The sequence below is a fragment of the Varroa destructor genome, unplaced genomic scaffold (assembly GCF_002443255.2).
Source record: "Varroa destructor unplaced genomic scaffold, Vdes_3.0 BEIS01000003.1, whole genome shotgun sequence".
In the NCBI taxonomy this organism is placed as follows: Eukaryota; Metazoa; Arthropoda; class Arachnida; order Mesostigmata; family Varroidae; genus Varroa; species Varroa destructor.
The window spans coordinates 32,038,057-32,065,522 of NW_019211456.1; the positions used below are offsets into that span (position 1 = coordinate 32,038,057).

Here is a 27,466-nt window from a genome sequence, read left to right on the forward strand (position 1 = left end):
CTACAACACAAGTCGCCTTGAGGAACAAATATATTTTTATTTTGTACAAATCTTCAGCTATGTTTCGGTTTCGCATTTTTTTAAATTCAGTTAATTATTTATGAACGTGTCTGAATGAAAGAGTACGCCTGTATTTACTCATAAATCGACTTTACAATTTACTGATTTTTGAAAATGAAAGCAACTTAACATTGTTTGGTTGCAAAGTCTGTTGTTTCTTGAATAAATTTTTTTCCTTAATTGCGAAACAGGGCGGTGTCAATTTTTTCCAAAATACTCACTGACATCACCATCATTATATTACATTGCGTTTATTGTAATAAACCACTGATTATATGTTTATATATACGTATGTTTTAATACATAATAATTTAATATTTCTAATAATCTAGTTCCTATCAGGATTGAAGCTAGCAAGTGACTGATGGGACTCACTGTTATTTTCAGTGGTAGTATTTCCATTGGGTTGCCATGGCGATCTATATGAAATTTGAGCATTGCTGCTACCGAATTTTGAGGCCACAGTACTACTACTACAGCCTATTTCATTTGGTCTTTTTCTTGATTCTATTTTTCCTTCGGGGTGTTGTCCACCCGTTGTTCCACTGCAATGTACATATTTATACTACATGGCCTGATGCAAAGACTTGGCCCTATTCTTGCACGACGGATAAACGCTTTGGACGTACAAGGGTAAATTAAGTTCTCCTCTATTTAGTTTCATGTACCCATAATATCCGTTCTTCTGATGACACATCCCTGCAATCCGTTAGTTAAATCTGGACAACCTGGCATATAGGCAGTTCTCGACTGTTCGAAATTATTCAATTTAGTTATACATATAACGATCGATGTCATGCTTAAGGGATTTCTTTAAGGGAAAAGGGGTGCTTAGCAAAATTCTTTTCGTGGCACTAAGTTTCAGGAATTACACTAGTAGCTGAAAGTTTTACCTAAACCATTTCTTGTTAATAAGCCCTTTGAATTTACTGTACACGCCCATCTAGCCCCCTAACCCGAATACTTACTCGGTAAATCTCTAACAATGGCTTTTCTCTGACCCACAAGCCATAACTATCGGCCGCTTTCATAAACGGCCATAACTTTTTATTTCTATTATTACACAAATACATTGCTACTATTGATTAAAGAGGTTTCGTATCGTTCACTAGAATATAGGATTATTTGTCTATTGAGACGACGACGATTCAGGCACCCACAAGTCCCATCTTAACCCATTTCTAACAAGCCAACGTAAACTTCGTACCTATACGACACACTTAATTCTGTCAACGCCAATGACTTTCACGATGTCTTCAAATATACACACACCCATGACATTTATACAATCCTGGGTCATAAATGAACTACAACAGCTATACAGATGTTGCTGTTGATGAAAAGGCGAATTATACTGTCAAAAACATACCAAAAGTGGGTTTCCTCCGGTCGTGTTTTTTTCTAGTTCTTTTGCATTACTGGCTTTAGTAGGTCTGCTTGAGTTCTTACGATCCTCATGTTCATGATCAGTAACCATGATGATTTTGCTGCATACAATCATTTGGGTATCGGAGTGATGCTTCGAGTTCGAGAGTTAAAAAAAATCCCATACGGCGAGTAACTGGTAACGCAAAGGAAAACTGATACGAAATGATGCCTGGCGGGAGGATCAGTTGCATTTTCAAAAGCCATTTAAAGAATAATTACGTTTTCGCGGAGATCAATAGCTTTCGGTTCGTTGAACGACCCCAGCCTACCCGTCGCGTCAACTCCGCGCACAGCGAAGAAAATTCGATGTCCATCTTTGAACTGGGTGAATGTGCAGGCCATTGGAAGGCGAAGTGAGCCCACCTCTCCAACCTTGTTCCACGTAGAAGTCGATGGCGGATCGTTGGTTTCAACGTATGAATACACCTGGTACTTCTCTGTATCCGCGTATCGAACGCCCGGCTGCTTCTTGGCGTCGAATGTTACAACGATACCCTTTTGCGTTCTACAAAAACAATCATAAAAAAGGAAAACGCACGTTAGAGTGTGAAGTAGATACTGCGCGCGAAAGCCGTGTGCCGGCTTCATCAGTTGCTAGAACAGATTTAACACAGCGCTGCTTCAATAGATATGCACCTTCTTGATAATAATACGCTCCAAGTTTTTGCAACTATTCTATGTCGCTCTATTATTGCTGGAGCACTAGCGTAAAGAAGCTTAGTTTGTTGCAATGTTAGGCGAAACCGATACATATGCAGATACGGTATTTAATCAGGTCATTACTATAAAGCAAAGCTGATAAGCCCGTACTACATTTAATGATAGAACTGAACGTTATACAAGTCAACACGTACGGTTTGCTGCCTTTTACTTACCTCTTAATCTGCTGAATGATCGGTGCTGGCGGTGTACTCAGTGTTCCCTGGTCGGTATACGTTGGAGTGGGTGGAAGCGGCGCAGGATGCTTTAATCTGAGCTGCGTACTTCGGCGCTGTTGGGCGATTAGAAAACCCAATAATATTTTTCCATTATTACTATTATTATTATTATTATTTATTGATCTTTTTCTATTTCACTGAAAACGAGCTTTACCCACTTATTCAAAGCACTTCCTATGGTTAATTAAGAACTAAAAGTATCAAATGCAATTCTACATCTAACGGACTGTAATACTTCACAGAATGTCTCTATATAAGCTCGATAACACCGAACTCTTCTAGCTTTTTCAGGTAAGCACCCTGTATTTCAAACTTACCCCTTGTACGTTGCTACTGCTTTCACTTGTTTGATGGACTGGCTGTTGGGCCTGTTGCGTTTGTATCGGTCGCATAACGATATCGGGGGGTAAGTGAACCGTAGGTGTGGTCCCGCTTCCTGTGACTAGTGTCCCTGTAGTGGCATGCTGTTGTGACTGTCTTGGAGAAGTTATCGTCTGTCCCCCATGCGAAACGGATACTGTCGTTGCCACCTGCGTTGAAGGAGGCAGTACCCGTTGAACGACTTGTGTTGCAGCTATCATTGTGCCACGAGGACGCATAACTGCAGTGGGCACTCTTGCGACAGGTGCAGCCACTCGTAGTCTAGCCTGTGCCGTACTGCCAACTACCGTAGCAGCGCGTACAGGTGTGACGGGACCCCTTGGTAGCTGCTGAATTGAGTTTGGTACGACAGCGCGTAAAGCACTGGCCGGTACAATCCCCCCAACAGGGATAGCTGCGGCAGTAGCCGGTGTGGGCCTTCGAACTACTCCAGCAACTTGTGGTGTTCGCGTTGCTAACAAAGTGGAGGATCGAACAGGTGAGGATGCTGGTTCCACTCGAACCGGTTCGTCATCGGTTAGATCAATGACAGCGTTGGAGTCAATTTGTGGTTTTACAGGTGCCGCTGTAGAAGGCGATCGTGCCTGGAGTGCCTGCGATCACATATTCATTGCATATAATATGAGTGATGAAATATTATGAAGGCCGTGTAGTATTGTATTCTATTTGGGCTACGCCTAGGTCTAAATGCCTATCATATTGTTCGTCTTAAATAAATAATGTGTAAATGGGCTAGGAGAAAAATATAAGAACCGGGGGGGAAGGGCTTGGACTTTTGGCATCTTCTAGGAATGTACCGCGTTGAGCATTGGTGTAGACTGCCGAGCCCCAGGTTGTGGTAAACGAGGACGGCCGCGTCCCACAATAGGCAACGACTGCGGCACCACCTGGCGGACGACGCCAGCTCCAGTCAGACCTGGCGGCGACTGTTGGACTTGTTGGCTTTGTTGTTGTTGCTGACGCGCAAGTGCTGCAGATGGCCCTGGAGCAGCTAGGCTTTGTTGCTGGGGTGGCGCCATCTGAGTAGTCTGTGGTGCATTAGAGGCAACATGTGGCGCAGCTGGTACACAAGGCTGTACTGAAGCAACCTGAATCGCGGCGTGCCGCACAGAGTTTGCGTATTTACAACTGTTTAGACGACATGAGACATCCCGATGCAATTGCTCCATGAGAAGTGCGTGAGCCGCGATTTTCTCGAACATTCTGCACACATCGACCGCATGATCGTAAAAAAAAATCGTTTTTAGCCAGAGACTACCGAACGAACATCGAGTAATAACAACGCTATGCTAAACGTCAACCGTCACTTACAGGAAAAAAAAAACTGCAAATAGCTACAAATCAAAATACACTCCACCATGTGAAAAGCACAAAAGATATTGTAAACCCAGATTTACTTGTGGAATATGACGGTCTGAGCTTTTGCCAAATTTCCGAGTTTTTGACTGATATCCTGAGCGATAAGTTCACCGTAATTATTCAGCAACATCTGCAGGTTCCGTCTACCCATGAGAACTGGAGGACTAGCTGAAGGAGAGGCTGAGTCACCCTTTGCAAGATCCACCTTTCGGGGTGAGTACTTCATCTGTAAGGAAAACATTGGTACGATGAACACAATCATGATACAGGAGGGCCTTTGCTTAGGTCTAAGTAATTTAAAGTTAAGTGTACAGTAATATCCTATATTATAACTGGTGTAGGATAATGCCACAAATACACATGACTGAGCACTTGATAATGACAATAATAAGGTTGTTCGATTTCTTACCAAATAACGCAAAATGAATGTATTGTTCCAATGACAAGAGTTCACGTACCCTTGCTTGAGTTTTGATTTCATCGAGAGCCATCTTCTTACTGGGTCCGGGTTTTTCGAGAAGACCTTCGCTAGCCCTTTTTAGCAATGAGCTGCGTAACGTTCTTCTTTCGCTGTCGGTAGCCGACTCTGATGACCCCGCTAAGCTTTCAGTGCTTTTTTGCGATGCTGGTGATGAAATTGAGATCTCTTTTTCGTGTTGAATTTCAGCTCGCTCATCATTTACGGGCTTAACTTTGGCAGGCTTCCTCGAGTTTTGTTTTGCAGGTCCTGTTTCACTACCATCTTGCCCAAATATAGCTGCAACTTCTCTTCGCGTCGAATCTTGACTGTCTGTCTCTGTTTCTTCGACAATGCACTGTCCAAGTTTGTTCCTAAGACTAAATCTAACCCCCGTAGATGTGTTAGGCCGAGAGATTTCTTTGACCGCTTCGTCGGTTGTCTGACCGATTTTCGTTCCCGCAGTGTCGTCCTGTATAACTTCGTCTTCCATTTCGATATCATCGTTTATAAGTGCGAATTGTATAGTTGTTTCGATTTCAGCATCCTTATCAATTTCTTCAGTAAAGGCGATAACCCCGTTCTTTCTACGATTTTCGGTAGTAGCGCTAGTGTTTTTAGGCTCGTCCATAACCACTTCCGCTTCTAGGTTAAGATGCCCATTACTAATTGTTCCGATACCATCTACTGACCTGGATTTTGCCGTTGTCGCCGCCAGCGTCGTGCTATCGTCAGGCACGTGTACGAATAGCACGGGTTCACTAGAATCGTCTAAAACTTCCGCACCTATATTAGTGTTATCACCTGTTTTTGAAGCACTGTCCTCAGATTCGATAGTTTCAACGGGCTCGATAGCGTCGCCCTTAGAAACAACGGGTGGCAAGCTAGAGGCAAAATTCCCGCTATCCTTCTTGTTGAGATGCTTCTCTGGCTCATGATTGCTATTTGCTGTCGAAAGAACTGTTGTATCAAAGGAGGTTTCATTCTCCACGTAATCTTCCGCTGCGCCATCGTCAACCACCTGACAATTCTGTAAGCAACAAAGAAAAGAGACAGAAAACTAATGCGTAACCCGTTATATAATAGATCTTCCGCTTGATTTTTATTTTAAAAATATCATAATGTGTTTGTTCCGCAGTTGCAGAAACGTTAATATAAAATGTTCAAATTTACCTCTTCGGCTGAAGGACTTCTATCTTCGTCTTCTCTGGATTGTCTATTTTTACTTAGCTCCTCGTCCGCTGATTTCTCATCTAATGTCGCTCTAAACGCAAGAGAAGGTATTTCGACGGATGTTTTTTTTTCCTCTGATTCTATTTTCTGACCTGGCAGGAACATTAATGGAACGGCATGAGCCTTCAGCCGTCGCATTTTTTTCTGGTCGGTGTCTGGAAATAGCAAGCCAAACATAAAAAGCATTGTCAATAAAAAAAGTCACAATCCTTCGTTCTTCGTTCTGTTTAATATAACGTAGGTCGTACTGTTGCCATTTACAATTCAGTCTAATTTGATTGACAATAATTCTCAGTCATAAAGCCAGATTAACTGAGAACTATATTCTGTAGTTTTTGCTGCTGAAAGCTTCGTCGATCTTATAATCATGCATAGATGAGAATGTGACGCTCTGACGCATGTAAAACGCTGTAAGAAGTGTTGATGGCTACGTCAAGATGGTAAACAACTGCTACCTGCCCTAAGATGTGATGACTGTTATTTAACCTGTAAAAGGAATTAATGAGCGAAAATGAAGATGGCATCCTGACCGCGAACTGAAACAACAATGCTTTTTGTTTTAATGATTACTCCTCAGAGGTAAGATTAGTTATCTTACCTTAGGTTTAAATATTTACATCAAACACTTCAGCCTTCCAATTCAACTTGATAACACTATCTGATCATATAAAGTAAACATTTGCATTTAGTGTTTCTACTTTGTGTAGAAGCTCTTACCAATGTGCTGGTACGCATTTGGTGGGAAATGCCTTGCGCAAACAAAGGATGTTTCGGGCGTAATTACATCCTCGGGAACCCCCGCCAAACGCAGCCATCGCGATCGGAGTTCGTTCCGTAGCTTTTTTTCTGACGAATCACATGGTTCGCTGCCGGTAGGGTCCACATCTGGAATTCTATTCAAGATAAAATAGTTATTTATCGTTCCGCATTAGATTTAACATTTTTGCTGCGATCACAGTTGGCTGAAACGTCACGGTTGCAATTGATCTTTGCCGAAGAACGTTCCAAGAGTACACACACGATAAATACTGTTGGAAACGAAAATACTGGCTAATAGACATAGTATTGTTTGGTGTTCAGTATTGCAAACTAGTAATAGAGAATAATCAAATATATTATTTCTATCAAAATACATATTAAAATATTCTGAAAATATGTTGCTCTTAGAGCTTTTTTTCGTAAACTCGAATATCGAAAATATCACGAGAAATTAGAGTTAGCAGGACTAGAAGCGAATGGATAAGTTACAAATGAGATTGAAAACTTCACGACATTCGAATTTATTTATGTGCATAACAAGATACACGAATGTTTCGCAGATCGCGGCTATTAAGAGAACGTCGTACTGCGCTCGCCTGAATGACATCTGGGTAGTAGTAGTAATTTATTAACTGTCAAATGTGTCAACTTTTCTAGAGTTTTAAAGAAAAGATATATAAAATCGCCCCTGGTAGCACGAAGCTTCTCAATTTTTATCAAATGGATTCAGCACGAAAACGAAAGCAAGGCCAAATTTAGGGCATGATTAAAAATCCAGTACGTGATTTCTGTTTGAGTTATATTTTGAGACGCTGGTAAAAACTGAATTAAGACTCTTGTGGCGCAAATCGCGAAAAAATCGCGTTTTTCGAATCTGTAACTTCGCCGCGTATTTTTGTGATTCGAACTAAGTAGGCCGTTAATGACCGCACGGTAATATAAACAATATTACAATATTATCTTTACAACAATACAAAAACGTAGTTTCCTATAATTTTTGGAATAGAACACGTAATAGGAAAGTTCCTATCACATAAAATTTGTTTTCCAATCATTATTCCTCACCTTGAAGTACAAAAAAACTTGGGCACCCGAGCTATCCAACAGAAAATGTCCAAATATGTAATCTACTAATGTAATTAAATACAATGTCCTCATTCACGCTCAGGATTCCTATAAATATAATTCCATTCATAGTTAGAAATCATCTTGGGAGTAACATGCATTCAATGTTCTGATGTTTATGTGAGAGAACGAGAAATAGTGAATCGATGTCTAGTTTTTAATGTCAACGCATCATAAAAAATTACGCAAATAATTAAGGAAAATCAGTAAAACACGTGCAGAGATTTCTCTTGAGACTTTTCGGATGCGTGAGGATAATCTTGCGAAAATCACTCGAGTTCGTTTCGAAATAAGGAAGTTGTTTCGCATTTAGAGGAACTCCAACAACGTGGAATCTCGTACTTAATTATATTTGTTTTCGACAAATTTGACGTTGTTTTGATATAGAACCAAGAAAATTTATTACACGATATATTATACCCAACAGATTTAAGCCTAATGAAAAGGCTTATCACACATGGAAAAATGTAAACATTCTTTTTCCAGCTCTGAAGATTATACACTTTTTTCTTTATCTAAAGGGTAGGTTCAAAGGTCCAACTATGGATTCCAATTAACCAAACCCTTTTTGGGGCTATTAGTAATAGACTCGATTACTGCGAGCATATCTTAAACAATCTATACGTCACACTATTGTATACTAGAAAGTGTTCCCGCGCACGCAATTTTCGTTGCTTAGAATGTTTGGTGTGTGGTGAAAGGCTAGCGCCCATTCCCGCCCTCGCATTACATTCGATTTTGGACCGACTACGAACCTGTGCATGCTAATTTTGGCTGGGGTTTTCCCATTGGGGCATCCTAAAACACAACATCGCCGGCACTCCTGAGTGGCGCTCATCTCCTAGCCCGCAGCCGGCCTGAATCACATAGAAACACTCAGTCCTAAAATTTGTGTTCGACTTCACTATTATAAACAGCCGCTCAAAACCATAGAGACGGTTCGTCGAGTAAAACGCTAAACGCAGAACGGGGCTCCGTGTTGACTCTTTGCTTTGAGCTTTATCCGCCAGGGGGCGCTCGAGGCTAAGAAATATACATATTGCATTGCGCCGATACAGTTCACTGTGAGATGAAACAGATAGTATTTTTACATTTACCGCAGTTTTTCTATCTGCCTGATCGCACATGCACGTCGCCGTCTCGATTTTGCGGAGGAAAAATGCCAAAAACGTGAAAAAGTTTTCCTGCGAGGCCAAAACTGCTAGCCCGTTACCATAGGAACCGTTTTGGCGATTGGACGCATTTTGACCGGAGCGCATGCGCGAGTACTGCTGTAAGCTGAGAGTGACAACTCGCTTGAAAAGCGTGTTTGGTTGCTTAAAACATTTGCCCGAGCAAATATCGAATTTTGCTTTGCGCTCACTGTATGCCGCCATCTCATCCTCCAACACTGGCAGTTGCTGTTTTTGGTAGATTGGCGTTTACGCAAAGGTGGTAACGGCGCGCTCTATACTAGCCATCGATGCAACTGGCCTAAGCATCAGAAGCAATAAGTTAGTGTGAATATTCGCACACACGGGCACAGGAAGGCGGCAGGTCCTCTGGTTGTCGGAGTTTAACCGACGCCAGGAGGAACGGATTAGAAGCGCGGATCTAGGCTCATTGATCAAAGTCTGCTGAAAGGTTGCGCGGGTCATCTGCCGCTATAAACATCCATCTGATCACATTGATTTAAATCAAAGAAAACATATTCTACATCGATTCTTGACCGGTAGCAAGGAGCACTGATTTTAGCATAGCTTCTTTAAGAATATCCGCCGATATATAAGATTTAATCTGGTGAAAATAAAAAACATATACCTACATATACGTTGGTTCTATGTATATCTCTAGACACAGCCCTAACGTTTCTTCGTTTTTTTTCAAGGTGCAACTGAATCTAAAAAATTAAGTCCAATATCTCACCCTGTTTGTACGAGTGTTTATCATCTTGTGTAAACAGTTTTCGTCTTTGAAGAGTACGTTATAAACAATAACAACACTTACATTTTATACCGGGCACTCCATGGTTGTTTTTTATGTTTGCCCCATGTGCTTTTATCATCATTTTGTGTTCTGTGTGGTTTATTACAAAGGCACCGCTTCTGTGCACAAGACATTACAGATACGGTCATTTTGCAGATAGTGTCTGCCAACGTTGTCTACTTGCAACTTAAACAATGTTTATGTGAAAGTGTGCGTGATGATGAATGCGCCACTTGCGTAACCTGTACGTCGTTTGGCCCGATGAGATGAGGGTATGGGATCATCAGCAGTGTAGGTATACCATGGAAATACGAGTCTGTATACACATAAGTGTAGCTACTTGAACCACCGGAGCTCTCTTTGCGCTAATGAGTTCTCCTTTGATCGGTAGCCATAAAGCTAATTAGCATTACCGTGGAATGAAAAATACCATTTTCATGGTGGTATCATCATTCACAGTGCTTTTTAACTAACCGTTGGAAGACTCAGTGCGCTTTTACAAGTGTCTCCCCATTATTGGATGCACGTATATCTACCAACTTTGGTCTATTATACCAAGCAGTCAGACAAACACGAGTGGAAATGTGAGCAAACGCTACGAGCGCGCCCTGGTGGACCAGATGCTAAACAACCCGGCCTATACCCCAGGCCGTTATCACCACTGGGTCGTAGGCGCTGCCAACGCCCAGCACTTGCCACACGGCTGTACCAAAAGTGGCGCTGTTGTAGTAGCGAGCTTACCAGCCACTTTGCCACTTTACTTGACTAACTACTACTGCAACAGCCCGCTTTAGCATGCCACCCAGAAAAAGCAAGGGACGTCTATAAAGAGTTTCCCAGCAAGAGCAGACAAAGATGCCGTTGGCAGTAACCGCCTACGCGAGGTGTAACGGGGACTAGCTACATTCTATAAAAAGCGTGTCTGTACAAAAAAAGTTAAATTTTTCATATGATTGTTTTCAAGGTCCAGTTCAGTTCATAGCAACGTAGATTTGTAAAGCCTTAAACCGAGGATAATAGAACGCATGCAATAGAACAAGTGCCGCAAAACTTAGAACTAATCCTCTGACCGCCGATCAGTTCGACCGTTTCCGCACAGTAGTACTATGTTTACAATAAGGGCTAGGTGGCTAGATTCAGGATCAAACTGTTAGCAATGTCAAAGCTCACTGTTCTATTCCACTTAGCATTACAGGTCGCCAGAATGAACAAGCACACCAGTACCGTTGAAACTAGCGATTTATTGAAGACCTCAACTTGACGGGGATACATGAGACACATTGCTCGTCACAAATGCACATAGGCTTCACCGGCATGTGCGCTCAGTATGAATTAAGCAGGAAACTGGCCCCGACAAAATCCATAAATTAAAAATACACTCATGACCAGCACACCACCTCACGGATATACTTCAACTCACCTTAATAATTGAAAATAGCTAAGGGCACGGTTTAATATCAGCTTGCAGGTGTACGACGCCACGCGACCCCTAGCGAGCACTAGGTCATCACTGCATCAAAATAGATGATACATGTGCAGACAGACTCCACAGCTAGTGATGACGTGCTTGCCACAAGATTGCAGGGCAGCTTGTTGGATTCCATTTGTACGTGGCTAAATTTGTTGATGTACCATCGCTTAAGAAAGAGAATACTCGCCCCATCCCAAATGCAATGCAGTGGCAGTCACTTCACTTTGTCATCATCATGATCATCGTCGCTGCCACCAGCATCACTATCATCACCAACATTATCGTAACAGATGTATGTTGGTGAATACCACTTCTCTTTCAAGTAGAGAAGCCTGGTTCGCAGGTGGTGTTAGCCAATTAGCCAACTTGTCAAATCAGCGTGTAAACTTCGTTTTCGTAACCTCCATGAGCGCCCTCATCTCGTTTATATATGCACATAACAGTACTATTTTTGGACTTCATTTTTGACTATGGAACCCTTCGATCTATACCCCAACTGCAATAACGCCATCGGAGGAACACTCCCGAACAATGAAACATGCAGGCGACCTACACACTTCCATGTCTCTTTAGAGATAAAGCATCTCTACAGTAATACTGACGTGTATCAGAATATGGACGACCAACAAAGGTAGTTGCTAAAAAGATCCTGGTAAAGGAAATCCCCTTTTTAATCGTTTAAATTGGTTCTCAAACAGGTAGCTTCAAAGCCGTGTAGAACAAGCATGATGCTCTTGAAGTAGGCCTTCTATGAATTTCGAAGTATTCTTTTTAATTATATCTCTACTAATGTTCTATTCCACGCCTTTATTGGTAAAGTTTCGCATAAACAAAGCTTCGTAGAGCTTTTACTAGCGTCGATAGGTTTTAAAATCATCGTAGTGATTTCAATTATTGTAGATAGAGGCTATAGCGCAAATGACATCTTTAGTTTATTATTTTTCTAGCCCAATTTAACCTGTCATCTCTGCTATCATCAACAGCTAGATGATCAGGATTTACGATTCATCTACGATCAGACAGAAACACCAGCAGATAACTTACAAAAAAATTGGCCAGTCAATTGCTATATATTAACCGCTACACAAAACTGTGTGTATGTTGTCTCCCAGGTCCTGGAATGACTGATCGCTTAAATTGCGTCGCCGCATATTACGCATACCTTTTTTAGCCGTGAAGTTTTCCAATTTTGTAAAGCTCAGATATTCCAGGTTAAAATAGAAGGGTTGGTTCGTCGAAATTTTTTAAAAAAAATACGTCTTCAGTCGTTGATTACCGATATCAACCGCATTCAACCTTGTCGAGGCTATTGCAAGAAATGGGACATCTTTCCACGTTAGTATTACAGGCAAGAATTTCATCCCTTCTTAAGGGGACAAAAGTTAATCAATCTTTAAAATCAACGACCTGGAATAGCCAAAGACGAAGCTATTAGCTTGCAGGAACTCAGATGTTAAATAATCTCCATGATAGGGCGGTACGTACTGACAGGTATATGCTTGTTGATTCTAGAGACACACCGTGGCCTAGATTCGAACCAGGGCGTGTGGGCACACATTGTTTCGTGCTATTCGAAACATATTAATATCTTAAATAACCACTATGAACCACTAGAAAAGCAGACAAACACATATGGATTGAGTTTTAGCAGAAGAAGCCTGGCACTTTGTGCAATCTAGATCGAGCCGGAAGGACCTGAAAAGTGAAGCTAGGCTGAAAAACAATGACAATTGTAAGTAGAAAAAGGTGAAGAAAAGTACAAAGTGAAATCAAGTGGAAAATTATATGGAACAAATTATTTATATGCGATCTCCTTTCAACATATAATCTATAGCAAGTATGCAGCTTTTCGCCTAGAGCGTTGCTACTGTAAAAATCTATGTATGCCTAATTATGTGTACAAAAGCATAACAATTCTAATTAGAAAATATCCTAGCAGTATTACGGAAAATCAAATTATTTTTATTACTGAAAAACGACGGCCGATACCTAACCCCACCTAGAGGATACTATTCTGCTAAGCGTCTGGCCAGTTCATCACTTGGTCGATGCGGCTCACGTAGATGGATAAAGTTAAAAGCTAAACCGGTGAACCATAAACAGATCCGTAGTCATGCTTGATCCGTGAGCAAAAAAGCGAAAGTAGAAACTTATACTAAATCAAAGTAATCTGGTTATATGTTAATAATATATATATATATAATATATTTTAATAAAGGAAAGTTGACAAGCCTTCAACTTTACCTTAACAAAAGTTCGGTATCAATTCTATCTATTACGGGTTTTTTTTTGTCTAAATCAATTAAAGCACCTAAAATAGGAACCGCGTGCTATCTTAGAAATGCCAAACAATATAAACAAATAGTCTAAAGGGTTTTAAGTCGAGTCTATATAGGGTGTCGACTAGTTGAGCATTGAGCTGCTCGTTACCGTGTCGCGCGCCGTTTCGACGGAACGGAATATAATGAGAACATGCTATTTACATTAAACGAACAGATTAATGTTATTGTTAATTTGTATCATGTGCAAAAAGATCTAAGATGAATATACGCTACTTCCTGAAAAACAAGGAAGTTCAACGTGAGCTCGAGTGGCTCTTCGCATAACCCGCAGTTGCTATAGAGACGTAGCCCTCTACGGGACATGATTCTCGACTCTCCTTCCTGTACACGTATGCCTTTTGTCAACACTTTGTCTTCGCTAAGTAATCATAAGCGGTTGGGCAGCTCATTTTAGCAAATAATGAAGAACCGTAAAAGTTCCGCAAGAAAAACGGGTGGCTACATGCACAATACCTGTCATAAAAATTCTAGATGAAAAGGTAATTGAAGTAACAGGTTTGATGTTAAAAAGCCAGACCGGGTGTGTCAGCGAGAACGAAGCTATGAGTTAGTCTAAAAGGACCATTTAAAAGGAAAAATTTAGTGACTCTCAAATTATTAGCAGAAAAATCTGCCAAATGTTTACATCAAGTGTTTCACTATATGAAACTCTGTCTCATTAGCGCATGACGGGCTTAGAAGCGTAGATATGATTCGTGGCGAAGCAAAGGTTTGTTACTGATGCAAACATTTCGAGGGAGAATTTGCACTAGCAAGCACAAAGGAGATGTCTATACCTCAAAGTACGGAAAGCGAGTCGCTGTGAGTACGGAAACTTTTAGCTACGTAAAACAGACCGCGAATAACGCATTCTCTGCCGGCAAGCAACAGGGAATCCCTGAAAGTATGTGTTGCGAAGTTGAACCAGCCAAGATAGGTTCCTCATGGGCTGAGCCGCGAGCAGAGACCTATGCAAAGAGTTCGATAGGCACTTCACACGAATACTATCAAGGCCAGCTAATGGCTAGTCGAAACAATAATCAGAGTGCAGTAAAGGAAAGAGCACTTTTGCATATATATATGTATATAAATCTTGGAATGGAGGAAATCGAAATCAGATAAAGCTAATTAAAGGCTAAGACTAACGAAAGTTTGTATATAAATAAATGAATTATTATACCATTCATGATAGAGCTTTGTGGTGTATATAGGCTATGTCCGCGGTTCGATGTTCTGTTTGTAGTGGAACTAGAATCGACGTTTTCGACGACGCGAAAAAAAAAACAAACGAACTGGTATTTTACCGAGAAATACAATGCGGCTTATGTTCACTTGATGACCCTACGAGGCCACGCGGCGTATCCTCTGTTGCAATTGTCGATGATGCGACCCGATGTCTATTGTGCGTAATTGACGGTGTCTCCGAGATGAATCTGTGCCTGTACATATTGTTAATAAAAATTCTCCTTATAGCGCTCCTCCAAATCTGATATATTATCTTAGCTGATGCCTCAATAAACCCGTTTCATATGTATATGGTAGGATTACTGCTACAAGTGTCTTGGTCTTTCATTCGAAACAATGCGCAGCTAGTTAAGATGTCTGAATGAAGTCTCGTCCATTCTCAAGAAACGTTTGTCTCACCTTATTTGCTGCATTTCCTATTATCCTTCACATCTGTTAAAATAACAGGAGGTACGCAAATAGAAGATTTCAGAAGGACCGGAAAAATCGAGCTTACTCACAAACTTAAAGGGTGCGTTTTATTTTTACAGTTATAAATATAGATTATAGTAAAAACTACCGCTCTGCCTAGATTTGAGGAAAAAAAAAAAAAAGACGTACGATAGTGTAGTTCGTCTTTTCAGCTAGCGGATGACACTGAATTCAAACATTACAAACAACAGTAAGAAAACGTTCGCGGAAAAAATACAATCCACAAGCATGCTAAGTGTTGCAATCAGAAAATCGAAATGCCTACGCTAGCTACAAATTAACGCAAACGTCAATATAGGGTGTTCCGAAATAATAACTGGAACTCCATAAATGTAGATAAAAACAGCATGGCTAGCAAGGTTCAACGACTAGCAATCTCCTTTGAAGCTGACAATCAGTTTGAGGTCTTCAAAAGTATAGACGTCAAAGATGGGACGCTTCCGACCGAGAGGCTAGCCGAAAAAAATATTTATTCCGTAACAGAAGAATTATTACATACGTGGCTATTATCTAAAATAGCTCTATATCTTTAAGCAACTAAAAATTTTCATAAGCTATCTAAATTTTATCTTCCTAGAAAAATCAAACTTAATTAAAAGAACGAATCACAATGAATTTATCTAGTCATGAATCTACTATATACCATATGTAATCATGGACGCCTACTTTTACCAGACACGCGTCTTAAGATTGCAGAAATAATAGGAAGTACATAGCAAAGTACAAGAAAGAAGAGACGAAGTTTTCTTCCTGTATTTTCGATAGCTAACGACGAACTAAAATGAAAGATACAGGCCAGACTCAATGCGATATTACGAATCGTGCTGAAATATATGTTGCTAAATCGCCATTATGTATATCTATCTCACTACAGAATAGGCCAAAGCGTGCCGTTTGTTCAAGCATGATGAACACAACACGCCTATCGCCTTCCACAGCGGCATCGATTATAGGCTAAGTTGTTCCGAAAGCCCAATCACATAGATAGCAAGCACCTTCTGACCAAGCAGCAGCAGTCCTGTGTCCGCTTACCTAGGCGCCCCAATTCAAACAACAAATGAGATGGTCAGTCTCACTGTTTCTCTTACCATTCACGGCCGATCTTCGCGGCTAATTATCTATATGGTAGGTGGTCAGACATACCATACTACTGAGCCAATTGGAAGCGTGCTATTTTAGCTTTCCAGCAGTGTTTTTCCGAAGTTATAACTTCTTGAGTGGAGGCAAACATCTGTTCCTAATGTTGTGACAGTTAGTCATGGGTGTATCATACTTGCTTGCATGCTCACTCGTAGATTCGACTGTTTTTTCATTTTTATCGATGATCTACCAGCTATTTATAAGGAAAAAAACTATCGACAGTGATGACGTAAAGCTAAATCTAACATAGATGATGACTCAGGCGTTGTATGCTATTATAGATTGGTGCTGTAGAAAATGTCTCCTCACTAATTTCGCAAGACATACAGTCTACTTCACATCGGCAAATGATAAAAGATTGTTAGATCCGGTGCAAAAATTAAATTATGTCTTAGGACAGAAAAGACGCCTTTATTGGGTGTACTTGTTGACTCCAACTGAAACGCCCTAACACGAACAGCTCATATATATAAGTGTATGAAAAAAATTAAAGAACGCCTTTTGTAACGTAAACATTCTTTTGGCGCCTATATCAAGCTGCTATATTCCTGTTTACAGCCTAGTGGAACCCTTAATAGAATCAGCTGAATGAGATTTTGTTCAACTGAATGTTTTTTTTTTTCGTTGACGAGCTAAAAAAAAAAAGTAGACCTCTCAAATAATTGAAAAGTTCTTTGTGTGCTTGCAGTGTGTTCAGTCCCGTCACCTGTTGAAAAATTTGATGTCAAATATAATTAGTCCTGAACACGTTCGCTCTGACGAAATACACTGTTGTGAAAAAGGCGGCTTAAAGAACCTGGGCGTGCAGCCATTGTTATTATTGTGTGAGCTAACGGGCCAATTAAATTAGACGGTTTATTGAAGAGTAGCTAAGAGATTTCTTCGATAATGAACTGTGTCTCATGAATGTATTTAGCATTTAAAGTTCCAATATGAGCTTCTTATCTTCAGTCTTCTAGGCTGTTAAGAGCAATATAGAGTTATATTAAATTTTACAAGGATACGGCAATTACTGCGCATGCTATGTTTGATAGTTTCGCCTAAATGGATCCCTATTACCTATTAATCAATTGTAAGTTTTGCTTGCTCCCTGGCTTCAATAAAATTGGAAGTTTTTTTCTATCTAAAGCAATTATTATCACCTTGGTGATATGGATGAAATACATAAAACAAAGATTGTACTTACGGCATGTATTTTTCAAGAAAAAAGGGTCAATTTGGAATAATTTTTTATATTTCCTTTGTTTATTTGTTTATATGCGGGTAACTACAGATATTTACTCGATAAATTACTTAGTTAGCGTGTATTTGATCTACCACTTGCGTTTAAATGCATTTTGAATAACATAAGCAACGGGGGAAATCCAACAATATCATCGAGTAATTGGAATAATCGTGCAGATGAGGCACAACGAAGTGCATGTACGGCGCTCTCTAAATGATAAATAACACTGGTTTTTATTAAAAAAAATAAATTTTAACGTAAAAAAGGGGCTATCAATCGAATACCACTCAACATGCTTCATTGAGTTAAGTATAACTACGGCAGACATGTATTTTATGGTTAGATTCTGATAACTATTTCTTTTGAGTCTTGAATTAAGAAATTCAAAACAGATTCGCTATCTCGCATTAAATCATCCACCTGTAGTACTTACGATTTTACATACCTTATTATAGATCCAGTGGTAGAAGTAAGGAAGCCTAGAAGTACCTTTCATTAAACGTTGGATGTCTTTGTAAATAAATAAAGTCGGTGTAAATGCGAAAATCACTCGGATATGCAAGGCTTCATTGCTATGTCCCGATCAAAGCTCCATCCATAAAAATCACAGAGGGAAATCTGCCCCACGGGTTGCAAGGCGACCTCACCTAGCGGATAATTGGACGCAACCTCATTTGCATAAACTGTGCAGACTGGTATCAAAGAAGTTACTTCATAGCCAACGGTAAGCGAGAAACGTTTAATTAAATTTATGCAACTTTTGACAGCTTCGGCATTATATGAAAGGCACACATCTTCTCCTTTTCGTCTTTTGAAGATAATATGCGGACAAATGCTGCAAAACTGTTTTAGCTGATTTTGAAGTGTGTAAACATTCAACATGGAAACTGTTAGTTTGCTTTATCGCGTCGCCCTAATACGAGGTTTGTACTACAGGTTTTATCTGAGGGTAAGCACGTTCAAGTTAATCAAAAACAATCTTCGTTATGAGTTGGCACCGAAATTTCCTTTGCATTGGGCATCCGCTTCGAAGTGGATCCTGTCAGATAGGCAGTATTGTATTCTACATATGCCGCGTGTTTCCGAAACTCATGCCGGACTGGCTAGCTCCCTTGTTTGAACCGTATTGAAGCCCGATCACGTTCTGACCGGCTTTAAGAACTTCCTCGGAAAAGTTGCGCTTGTTACCTTGAGCCTCCTTTGGTCCGATGCCTTCGACGCCGTGTTTCGGTGCCTGTTGAATGACGAAGGATAGTGGTAATCAACATAATGGGTGTCATTTTTGAAATACGCAATTTTTACATGCAGCTTCTAGAAAAAATGCTAGACGGCCTCCTAAAGTTTGAGCGACTCAACTTTCAAATAAGAGTTGGGCTCTTACAAATTATAATCGTACTAGCACTGCTGCTTCTAGAAAATACCTATATTAAATAATATTCTATAATAGGAACTACTTACTTTTCGCGCGAGTGCTTGAAGGCAAATGACGACGGCGAGGATGTTCTGCTTCTCCCATAGATCGACAGTCTGAAAGGTCTCCTCAGCCATAACGCCCATTTCCTTGGCCTTATCAAGGAACAGGTTTATGTTCTCCATACACTTAAAAGCCATCTTGGATGCGTTGATTTTTTTCTCCGGAATAGATCCTGGCTTGAGCACGTTGATAAGCCTGTTACAAAGTCAATAGTGCCGTACACGGTTGCATCGATCAAATCAGAATTACTGATTGCATGAATAGGGACTTTCGTCAAAGAAAGCGTTTGATTACTTTCTAAATACATTCAAGCATTTGTATAACGACGGAATTGGATCACGATATGTGGTAAGTAGGCAGTATACATGTACATATTTATATTTAGTTAGTTCTGCGGATCTTATTGATGGAGCCATAGACAACTAAGACTCTAACCAATAAAAGAACTGTTAGAAACGGCACGTAACCATATTAAAGATAGCTATGTACAGGAGCCCATAACGATATTTGTCTGCATCTACTTTTCTACCTTCTAAGTGGATATAAGTTAACTTACTTGCAGAGGATTGTCCCGTCCTTCAGCACTTCATGGACATTGTCCATTTCACCGCTGGGATCGAAGTCTACGCCAGCAATACGCTTTACCCAATCCATAACTTCACTGGCCAGTTGGGCGTCATATTTCGAAAGTAGCTAAAGTTCAACCCAAGATAAAGCATAAGCGGTTACTTAATAACTGTTTGTGTTTTATATCAACGATATTCGATGTCGGTTTCGATGGTCGAAGCCGGGACGCCGTGAGTCCTATGCTGTACTCACATTGCTGCCGCAATGTTCAAAAGATTGCCCTAAGATGAGAATAAAGAACAACCTAGTGATTCTAGAAGCTCTTTCCGGAGGTCCGATCAACTAGTCGAGCGAGCTTTTGATTCAGCTATATTTGTTTTAAATAATCCAGTCTTAGTATAAGCCCATTGGCAAAACGACACATATCAAGACTATTGCCTTTTCGTCTATTTATACAAGTTTACTAATTTATACAAATAGGTTAGCATTTAATCTCAAAAAATGTGCCTCCTTCTCAAAAAATGGAAAGATATAGACAAATACACCTTGATAAGGACAATTTATGAAACGACCGTTCTGTCCTAGCATGATTTATTTTTCGAAGCAGTTACATTTACTGAATAAATTTAGATATTATTATATTGATCTAACGTTTTCGCTATCTATAGACATTAATGCAATGCCCGTGAAGGCGTAATGTGGATTTAACTATTATATAGCGGTCTACCAGAGTCTACCAGAGCGACTCTTCATGCTCTGCTACGCTTTTATGAATGGTCTGCGTTTTTCCATCAATGATAGCGGAGCTTGTGTTAGTTCGTTTTTCTGCTAATATAATAGTGATTCTTAGAAAATCATTTTCATCCCTATCCGTCTCATTTTTGAAATCCATCAAATCGACTGTTATCGTTATTCCTGCTGCTGCTGGTGCTATCTGCGATGGTACGAGTTGTTGTTTTGTCTAAAACTAAACCCGCACCCCTGCGCGTATGTGCGTTCAGTGGCTCCCGCTGGGTCCGCGTGTGGAGCACGTAAACACGTATGGGTCACGCCCACTGCTCTCCAAAAATCAAACGCCGAAGGAACAGAAAAGAGAGCAGTCGATCGACAAAGAAGTACACCCACTGCAACACGTAAAACAAATGGCCGAATAGTATACAAATTAGAATCATCACATCTGAGCCCAACTGGCACGTACACGAGAAAAAGCAAGCACGCCAAAATGCACCATGTCGTGATGGTAACTGCATTCGTCTGTGAAAAAAGTTCTATATACCGGCCATCTACTGTCTCATTCGATGGGCAAAGTTGGGGCATCTAATTCATTATCCTGATCAAATAAACTAGATAAGAGCTATGTACATTTGTTTCATTGTATTTGACGGTAGTTTTCTATGAACTGATACAATGTATATTTATGACACCTTAGTGCGCTATAGGTCATTCAACTTATAAAGGAACTGGAGCAAACAAGTCCTCAGAGGGAATTAATGCGTACATATGCTATTCACCGGAAACAAAGCCGCCATCAGCTGGTTCAGCAATCCATTCAGTACCGGACAGGTTCTTTGCTAAATCATTTTACCTGCGTTACTGTTAGGTACGCGCCTGCAGGCTCCCTATATTTTGGACCAGACTGTTATCGGCGATTTCCATGAACTAACTGATTAAGAATCATTCAGTCTTTTTAAAGGTTACGGACATAAGATGGCTGATACTATGCCACTGATCGTAGTTTATGACCGTGGGCATTGTCAAGCGATTATCTCAGCTACTTGTTTTGGCGCACTGAGTTCAAATATGCTATAAAAAAAGTATAGAATTGTGTATCGTTATGAATCTAGTGATTATATTACAACAGAAGGCGCTGGTTGACCGTTGATAAGCGTTCAAAAATACAACGATTGTAATAATATTAGAGCGTAAAAACGCGCTACCTATTTCAAGTTCAGCCCGTCGGAATCATAGACATTGTTACACTATCGCAAGGGCATAGTGTTTATTTGATAATTTGGACATAAAGATCGATATACAGTTTACGTATGGGTGGGCGTATAAATACGCATGCGTTACCATCTTGCTGTCACGAAAAAAAAAAAAAAAAAAACGTACACTAAAATGTATGCATGAGAATAATAGTAATGGTGATAATTATAACTGTCAATGTTTAATCAATCGTTAAATATTTCTCTATAGTTATTGCTCTACTCATCTAGGACAGCCATTGGACGGCGGGGTCGCCATTGGCGTTGTAGAAGCTTAATAATCACAACGGACCACTGTCAAAATAGCGAAGGCGTCATGGGTCACTAACCCCATAACGAACCGATTACCCACGGCGATCACGATGGAAAACGGACCAAATTACACAGACGCGCTAAGCAACTGGTTATAGGTCTTGAGTGATCCCAATACATTGTTGTCCTTATTATTCCATAGTTGTTCTTTATCCTACGATTTGAATCGAGTCGACGAAATACACTGAATCTGCAATACACTAATATTGACGTCTCTGCTTTACGTCACGTTATACGAGATACCCATAAAAAAAAAAGTGAGTTAATATGTCTCTTGTGCTTATTAGCTCCGAAAAGCCAATTACCTGATGACTTCATTTGGAAATTGCACGTACAGCACATACATAATAATAATTGACGGATAAAAGAAACGGCATCGTTTTGGAGGGAGGACGCCGTCACTTCCGACGAAATGGAGAATACCGCCTCTATGTTAGTGCGCATTGATAACTTTTTGTAATGCTTGAAGCAAACGACCACTTAGATACCAAGTATTTTACGAGTAATTTGATTGGTGCTATTATGTGAAATTTATGACTCGGTCGCTGAGGAAAGAGAGGCTTCCGGCTTTACGGGCCTGAGTGAACTGCACAGGGGAACAGTTTTTTTTTTTTTTAATTTAACAGGAGATTTCTATACATATGTCAGGCGACAGTCCAACCCAATCCTAATAGTTGTCAAAATCCACAGTAGTACCGTTAACGTTCGTTTCGTTGTGCCGGAGGTGTCCCAGGTTTTATCTGAGGAGCCCGTTCTTTCGGTTACCCCAAAACTTGCTGCCGCTACACAATTGGCCGTTACGACCAGGTCTGAAAGGTCACGAGAATGATTCTGCTTCGTTTGATTGGACATCGTTTTGATTTAATGCTAATGAGAGTCGGGTGCCCCTTGATTTTCCTCACTAACATCTATAATACTTTCCTTTTCTAGCGGTCTTTCGTACGTCGCCCGTTATGGCATCGCAACAGCAAAGACAGCTAGTACCGAACATAGAGCCCCAGTGTAATCGACCCCCGTGTCTCCTTCGTCTCGTCTTTTTACTTGCCTTGTACAAGTGTTTCAACCTACCTTGGGCAGCCACAGTAGCTGCTTTTCTGCCGACATGGCATATCCAATACATATATATATATATTTATATGAACTCTAAAGTATATAAATATACTACTGATTGCAGACAATAGTTGGCAGACCAACGACCTGCGAAAAACTTAACTCAGCTGTATCAACCCCCTGCAGAAATGTCAGCCAATCGCTTTCATCTTCTTGTCGCATCTGTAGCTTTTCCACATCATATATATATATATATATATATATATATATATATATATATATATATATCTCAATAGCTTTATTGGTAGAGCGCTTTTATATATATTTGTAGGACATGTTGATGGCAGAGTTTGAACCATCGTCCCTAGCTGGTTTAAGGACAGGGTCTAGTTGAGTGCACGTAGGTTTGGTGGCCGACTGCTTACAGCCGTTCGTGTGCGGCAACAATATTCAATAGCTACCGTTATTGTATGTATCGTATAGGAAATATTAGTTTTGCTTAATGGTTTGATAAGAACTATTTTTTTAATAAGCCTTTTGCCAATGCTGTTCTCACTCTTGCCACTGTTGTATTTAAAGATTGCGATATGTGCGCTTTACTTGGTCGTGGCGAGCGGTCATTGTTTTCGTACACTTTTGCATTTTGCATTTAATTTGACCTGACACGCCCTGCTCATTTCTCCTTTACAGAATATAGATCCTTGACCTTCCATCTGAGTAAGCGCAGACTACTTTTACTACGTTTTTCTATGTATGATGATGATGACTCTATCTTCTGCTGCATCGTAATTGTGTTTGTAGTACTTAAGAAAAATCTACCTCAACGGTATCAGTTGCAGCCGTGCAGCAGTACTTCTAGCCAACACTGGCGTTATTTCTTACTATGAAGGTTATGGCAATGGCTATGGTTCTGGCGTCGTTGCAAATGCCCTACGCATGGCGCCATGCATCTGTGTGTGTATGAGTTACGGTGTAGTGATCGTGTCATCGATTGTTGACGAAGTGCTGCTTGCTATCAGCGTACAACATTTGGACAATGTTCTGCCAGTGCGCCGAATAGTCCTTGAAGTGTCACTATCCCTGTGAGTCACAGGCTAGTCGCCTGAAGCCCATAAAAGCACGCCCGGGCAACACATATGCACTCGTACAAGCAGATAAACGTGTACGTTTTGGTCGTTTGCAATCATTTGGTAACGAATTAAAAGTTCCGATGAGAGCCTACAGTGGTATCTCGACTTCATCAACATAAACGGGCGTAACATTTAACAATAAAAGAACTTTCTTTTTTGATTAATTTCCAATTTCGCTTCTGGCAAAGGTCCGAACCGGATCGTTCATAATTTTACATAGTTTCGGGTACGAATGCTAGACGGAGTTAGTGCCAAATGTTTACTCAAACACATAACTAGACTAGATCTGTCTTATTAACGGTCCATCTGAGTGAAACAAATATATAGGGATAGCTCAAAAAGTTGACGCAGAAATGATAGTACACCAATCAGCTAAGGTACTGAACTGATATGAAAGTGCCACGTATAATACCTTCATGCGGAACTTGAAAGCTTGGATTAGTTTAGATAAACCATTCAGCGTACATGTGTTTCGTTTCTTGTTTACTGGCCTTCACTTCAGATATGAAGGTAAGTCAAAGACGGGCGTTTCCGAGAAACGTTATATCGATACGTAGTTCGCGCCGTGCATTAATAGTCCTGCGAATGGCGAGCACGAGTCGGATCCAGATCATTTGACGTTGCTTTTATATAATTCTTTGCTTAGAAACAGATCAATAAGTATCCTTCCGGGCACGTTAACGTTTAAGTATAATGAACTAAGTTATTCTATTCGCTTACAAGTAGGTGTCGTATATTAGTCGCCCAAAAACGTATAAAATAAAAATGTCTCAGCTGTTTATTTTGTGTACTTAATAGAACAAATTTTAATTTAGCAGATACTTGGATGTGACCTGTTTAAAATCAAGCGGCGTTCCTCTTAGGGTATACATCTTCAGTTAAGAAGCGCTCCGTTCTGTAGCCAGGAATGATCTTGAAACATTATGTGAATTTTATTAGACAAATAAAAAAGATGGCGCCTTGTTATTGTTTACCACAACCAAGAACATAAACATGTTTCTGGTATAATAAAGATCCAATTGCGGTCCGCGTCGAATCGGGCTGGAGCCGCCGTATGGCGAAATGAATGCAGTCTTTATCGTTACATGTCATACAATCAATGCACGCGAAGCTTCATGATCTACTGTTGGACGTAGTTCAGATAATAATAATAATAATAATAATAAGCGTACAAAAAAGACTCGAGCCTATTTTCTTTTTCGGTACTCTAATAATGTTGTAAGCAGGCAACAAGCGTTCCCATTTATCAATAAACCGTGTAGCTCGTAATGAGGAAAAAGGGAAGTTTTGATGGTGTGAATTTATGTTATGGTTATTTGTGACGTTGATTTAGCAAACAAGATAGGACATTTCAAAGGACCAACAACGAATGTTCATTTTATTATTTATTTCAGAAACTCTATTTGACCAAGATGCTGACTGCCGTAGTGAACGGATTGAAGCGTTTACCTTTGCCTTTGCCAGTACGGACCATGAAGTTCCTAACAGTCGACCTAAATTAGGCGGTAGGCAATGGCAACAACGGAACAATACGGGACCCCCTGTGCACGTTTTGCTGTTGCACCAATCGCCAAAACGGATATATGCAATATTTTCTTTAAATATGAATGCCTGTAAACTACTACTTTAGAATATAATAAATAAAGCTTTCGGCCTATAAGAAAGCAGAGATTGTCAGCTGTTGTCTCGCGGAGAGACCCGTCCAAATAAACATCTCTTCTTGTCGTGCAATACGAAACAGTGCGCACGATAGAGGCCATTGGAAGCATAGAATAATCTATGGCAGACTTTTTAAGTCACATCCATATGAATGAGGCAGCCATAAATGAGAGACCAATTGCTATATTTTCTAAATAAATGAGGCCAAATCACATATTGATCGTCCTGCCGTCTCTTTACTAGTAAACGCCATGAGTCAAGCCGCTCTAATGGTGAATAGCGAGGTTTATTGATTCATCCGTTGTTGCTTTCTCTAACCTATTTGACTAGGTAAATTGGCAAGTAAGCAGGTAGTAACAAACGCATTGACGAACCTAGAAGTCACCTACTGACGAAAGGGCAGGACGTGATACGATATAGGGAGCCTTTTTGAGTGAGGAGCGCTATCTGCTACGGGTGGGTAAGATTCTGTTGTTAAGCCAGCTTCAGTGAGCTGACGGATCGTTATTGATGGTACTAACCAGTATGAATACGGTGATGACTACTGTGCGGTATGATGCACGAGAGTGAGTGGTATGCAGTATTAGCATTACAAGTAATAGTTTCATGGCGACGGTGCGTGCTTGGTAACCCTAGTAAGCTAAGCGGCTTTGAAAGTTCGACGTGGTGTGTCCTGCGGCCATTACTAACACAGCCGTTATGCTGTCGACCAAGGCGATTCCGGTCTGTTGGTTCTTTTAGGTTTAGCCGTCTGCTAAGATAAGCGTTACCTTGACCGCATCCGAGCAAAGCGATCGATTGTTGCAGGTAGAGCCAATTTGACGTTGATGCTTCAACAGCTTCCTGCAGCCGCTAAGCGGGCCACTACCCATGCTAAAAACGCTAAAATATCTATCGATTATAGCTCCAAATACACAGTTAGTTATTACTGAAATTCATGTGGCACAAAGGTATTGATAGTGATTTTTTATGTTTTCCGAAATTTTATAAGCAGCGCTTTCTCTTCAAATAATACGCCTATTGAGACTATAATTTTTCATACGTACACCGAATAACATGCACGCATACAGTCCAACAATTTGAGAATTTGATCACATTATCATGATAGATATATGGGCTCATATGGTGCGTTCTTCATATTTGTGTAATCTACAACGATAGACGTAATGCAACAGTTAAGCTGGCGTGGTCAGTTCCTGCGAGGACACAAGGGCCTAATCAGGCGTCATTCCATTCAGACAAATTGTATGGGTAAAAAACTGAGCACGCGACAGGCACAGTCATTCAGGCAAACTATTCTGGAAGAATCGGATTATTTCTATCGTTTTTTAGGTCTAATGTAATCGATAACATTAATATTCACAACAGGAGGAGCTTCAAAAACATAGCATGCAAGAGTAAACGTTGCTCGAACATTTTTGTCCGACTTCTAATACAAGTAGATGAGTAATCCCACGTAGCACAAGCATCGAATTGGATCAAGATCGCAGCGGGAATGGTAAACGTAACATATAATATGATTCTAGAGCGTGATTTCGGTAACCTAGGCCACATTGGATATAGGGGTTGTGCATATTTAAAATTCGTTTATTCTAATGATAGAAATATATGCTCGAACAGTACGTTTCCTTGACGTCAATGATATCATTTTTAGGTGCAGATTAGGCAACTTTGCCTTAGCAGAGGTTCTAAAAGTCTACATAAATGTATA

At 40.3% G+C, this 27,466-nt stretch overlaps 2 protein-coding genes and 1 long non-coding RNA gene across 6 annotated transcripts in view; 1 reads left to right on the top strand and 2 right to left on the bottom strand.

The window, feature by feature from the left end:
• Window positions 1–12: 12 nt before the first annotated feature.
• wde (Fibronectin-III type domain-containing protein windei) lies at window positions 13–11,267 on the bottom strand. 4 transcript variants are annotated; one of them, XM_086985809.1, is made up of 9 exons: window positions 11,126–11,267; window positions 6,574–6,749; window positions 5,797–6,011; window positions 4,625–5,653; window positions 4,205–4,392; window positions 3,605–4,010; window positions 2,744–3,400; window positions 2,364–2,479; window positions 13–1,993 (listed from the first exon to the last, which is right to left on the bottom strand). In XM_086985809.1, exons 3-9 carry the CDS (start codon window positions 5,992–5,994, stop codon window positions 1,693–1,695), a joined length of 2,895 nt encoding a protein of 964 aa, XP_086841935.1. In that variant the 5' UTR covers window positions 5,995–6,011; window positions 6,574–6,749; window positions 11,126–11,267; the 3' UTR covers window positions 13–1,692. The 4 variants fall into 4 exon arrangements, with proteins under 4 accessions (XP_086841935.1, XP_086841936.1, XP_086841934.1 ...); XM_086985810.1 differs by lacking the exon at window positions 11,126–11,267 and adding an exon at window positions 10,930–11,070; XM_086985808.1 differs by lacking the exon at window positions 11,126–11,267 and adding an exon at window positions 10,876–10,910.
• Window positions 11,268–17,576: 6,309 nt separating this feature from the next.
• Chd64 (transgelin calponin-3) overlaps window positions 17,577–27,466 on the bottom strand; it is a 29,302-nt gene continuing 19,412 nt past the window's right edge. The window contains exons 2-4 of the mRNA XM_022796927.2: window positions 19,609–19,745; window positions 19,037–19,247; window positions 17,577–18,812 (exon numbers count right to left, since the gene is read on the bottom strand). Of these exons, the coding sequence (XP_022652662.1) occupies window positions 18,642–18,812; window positions 19,037–19,247; window positions 19,609–19,745 (519 nt within the window). The 3' untranslated portion in view covers window positions 17,577–18,641. The remainder of the gene's footprint in view (window positions 18,813–19,036; window positions 19,248–19,608; window positions 19,746–27,466) is intronic.
• LOC147756823 (uncharacterized) lies at window positions 23,325–25,980 on the top strand. The gene is made up of 2 exons (XR_015325418.1): window positions 23,325–24,606; window positions 25,491–25,980. It is a non-coding gene; the product is annotated as an uncharacterized LOC147756823 (long non-coding RNA).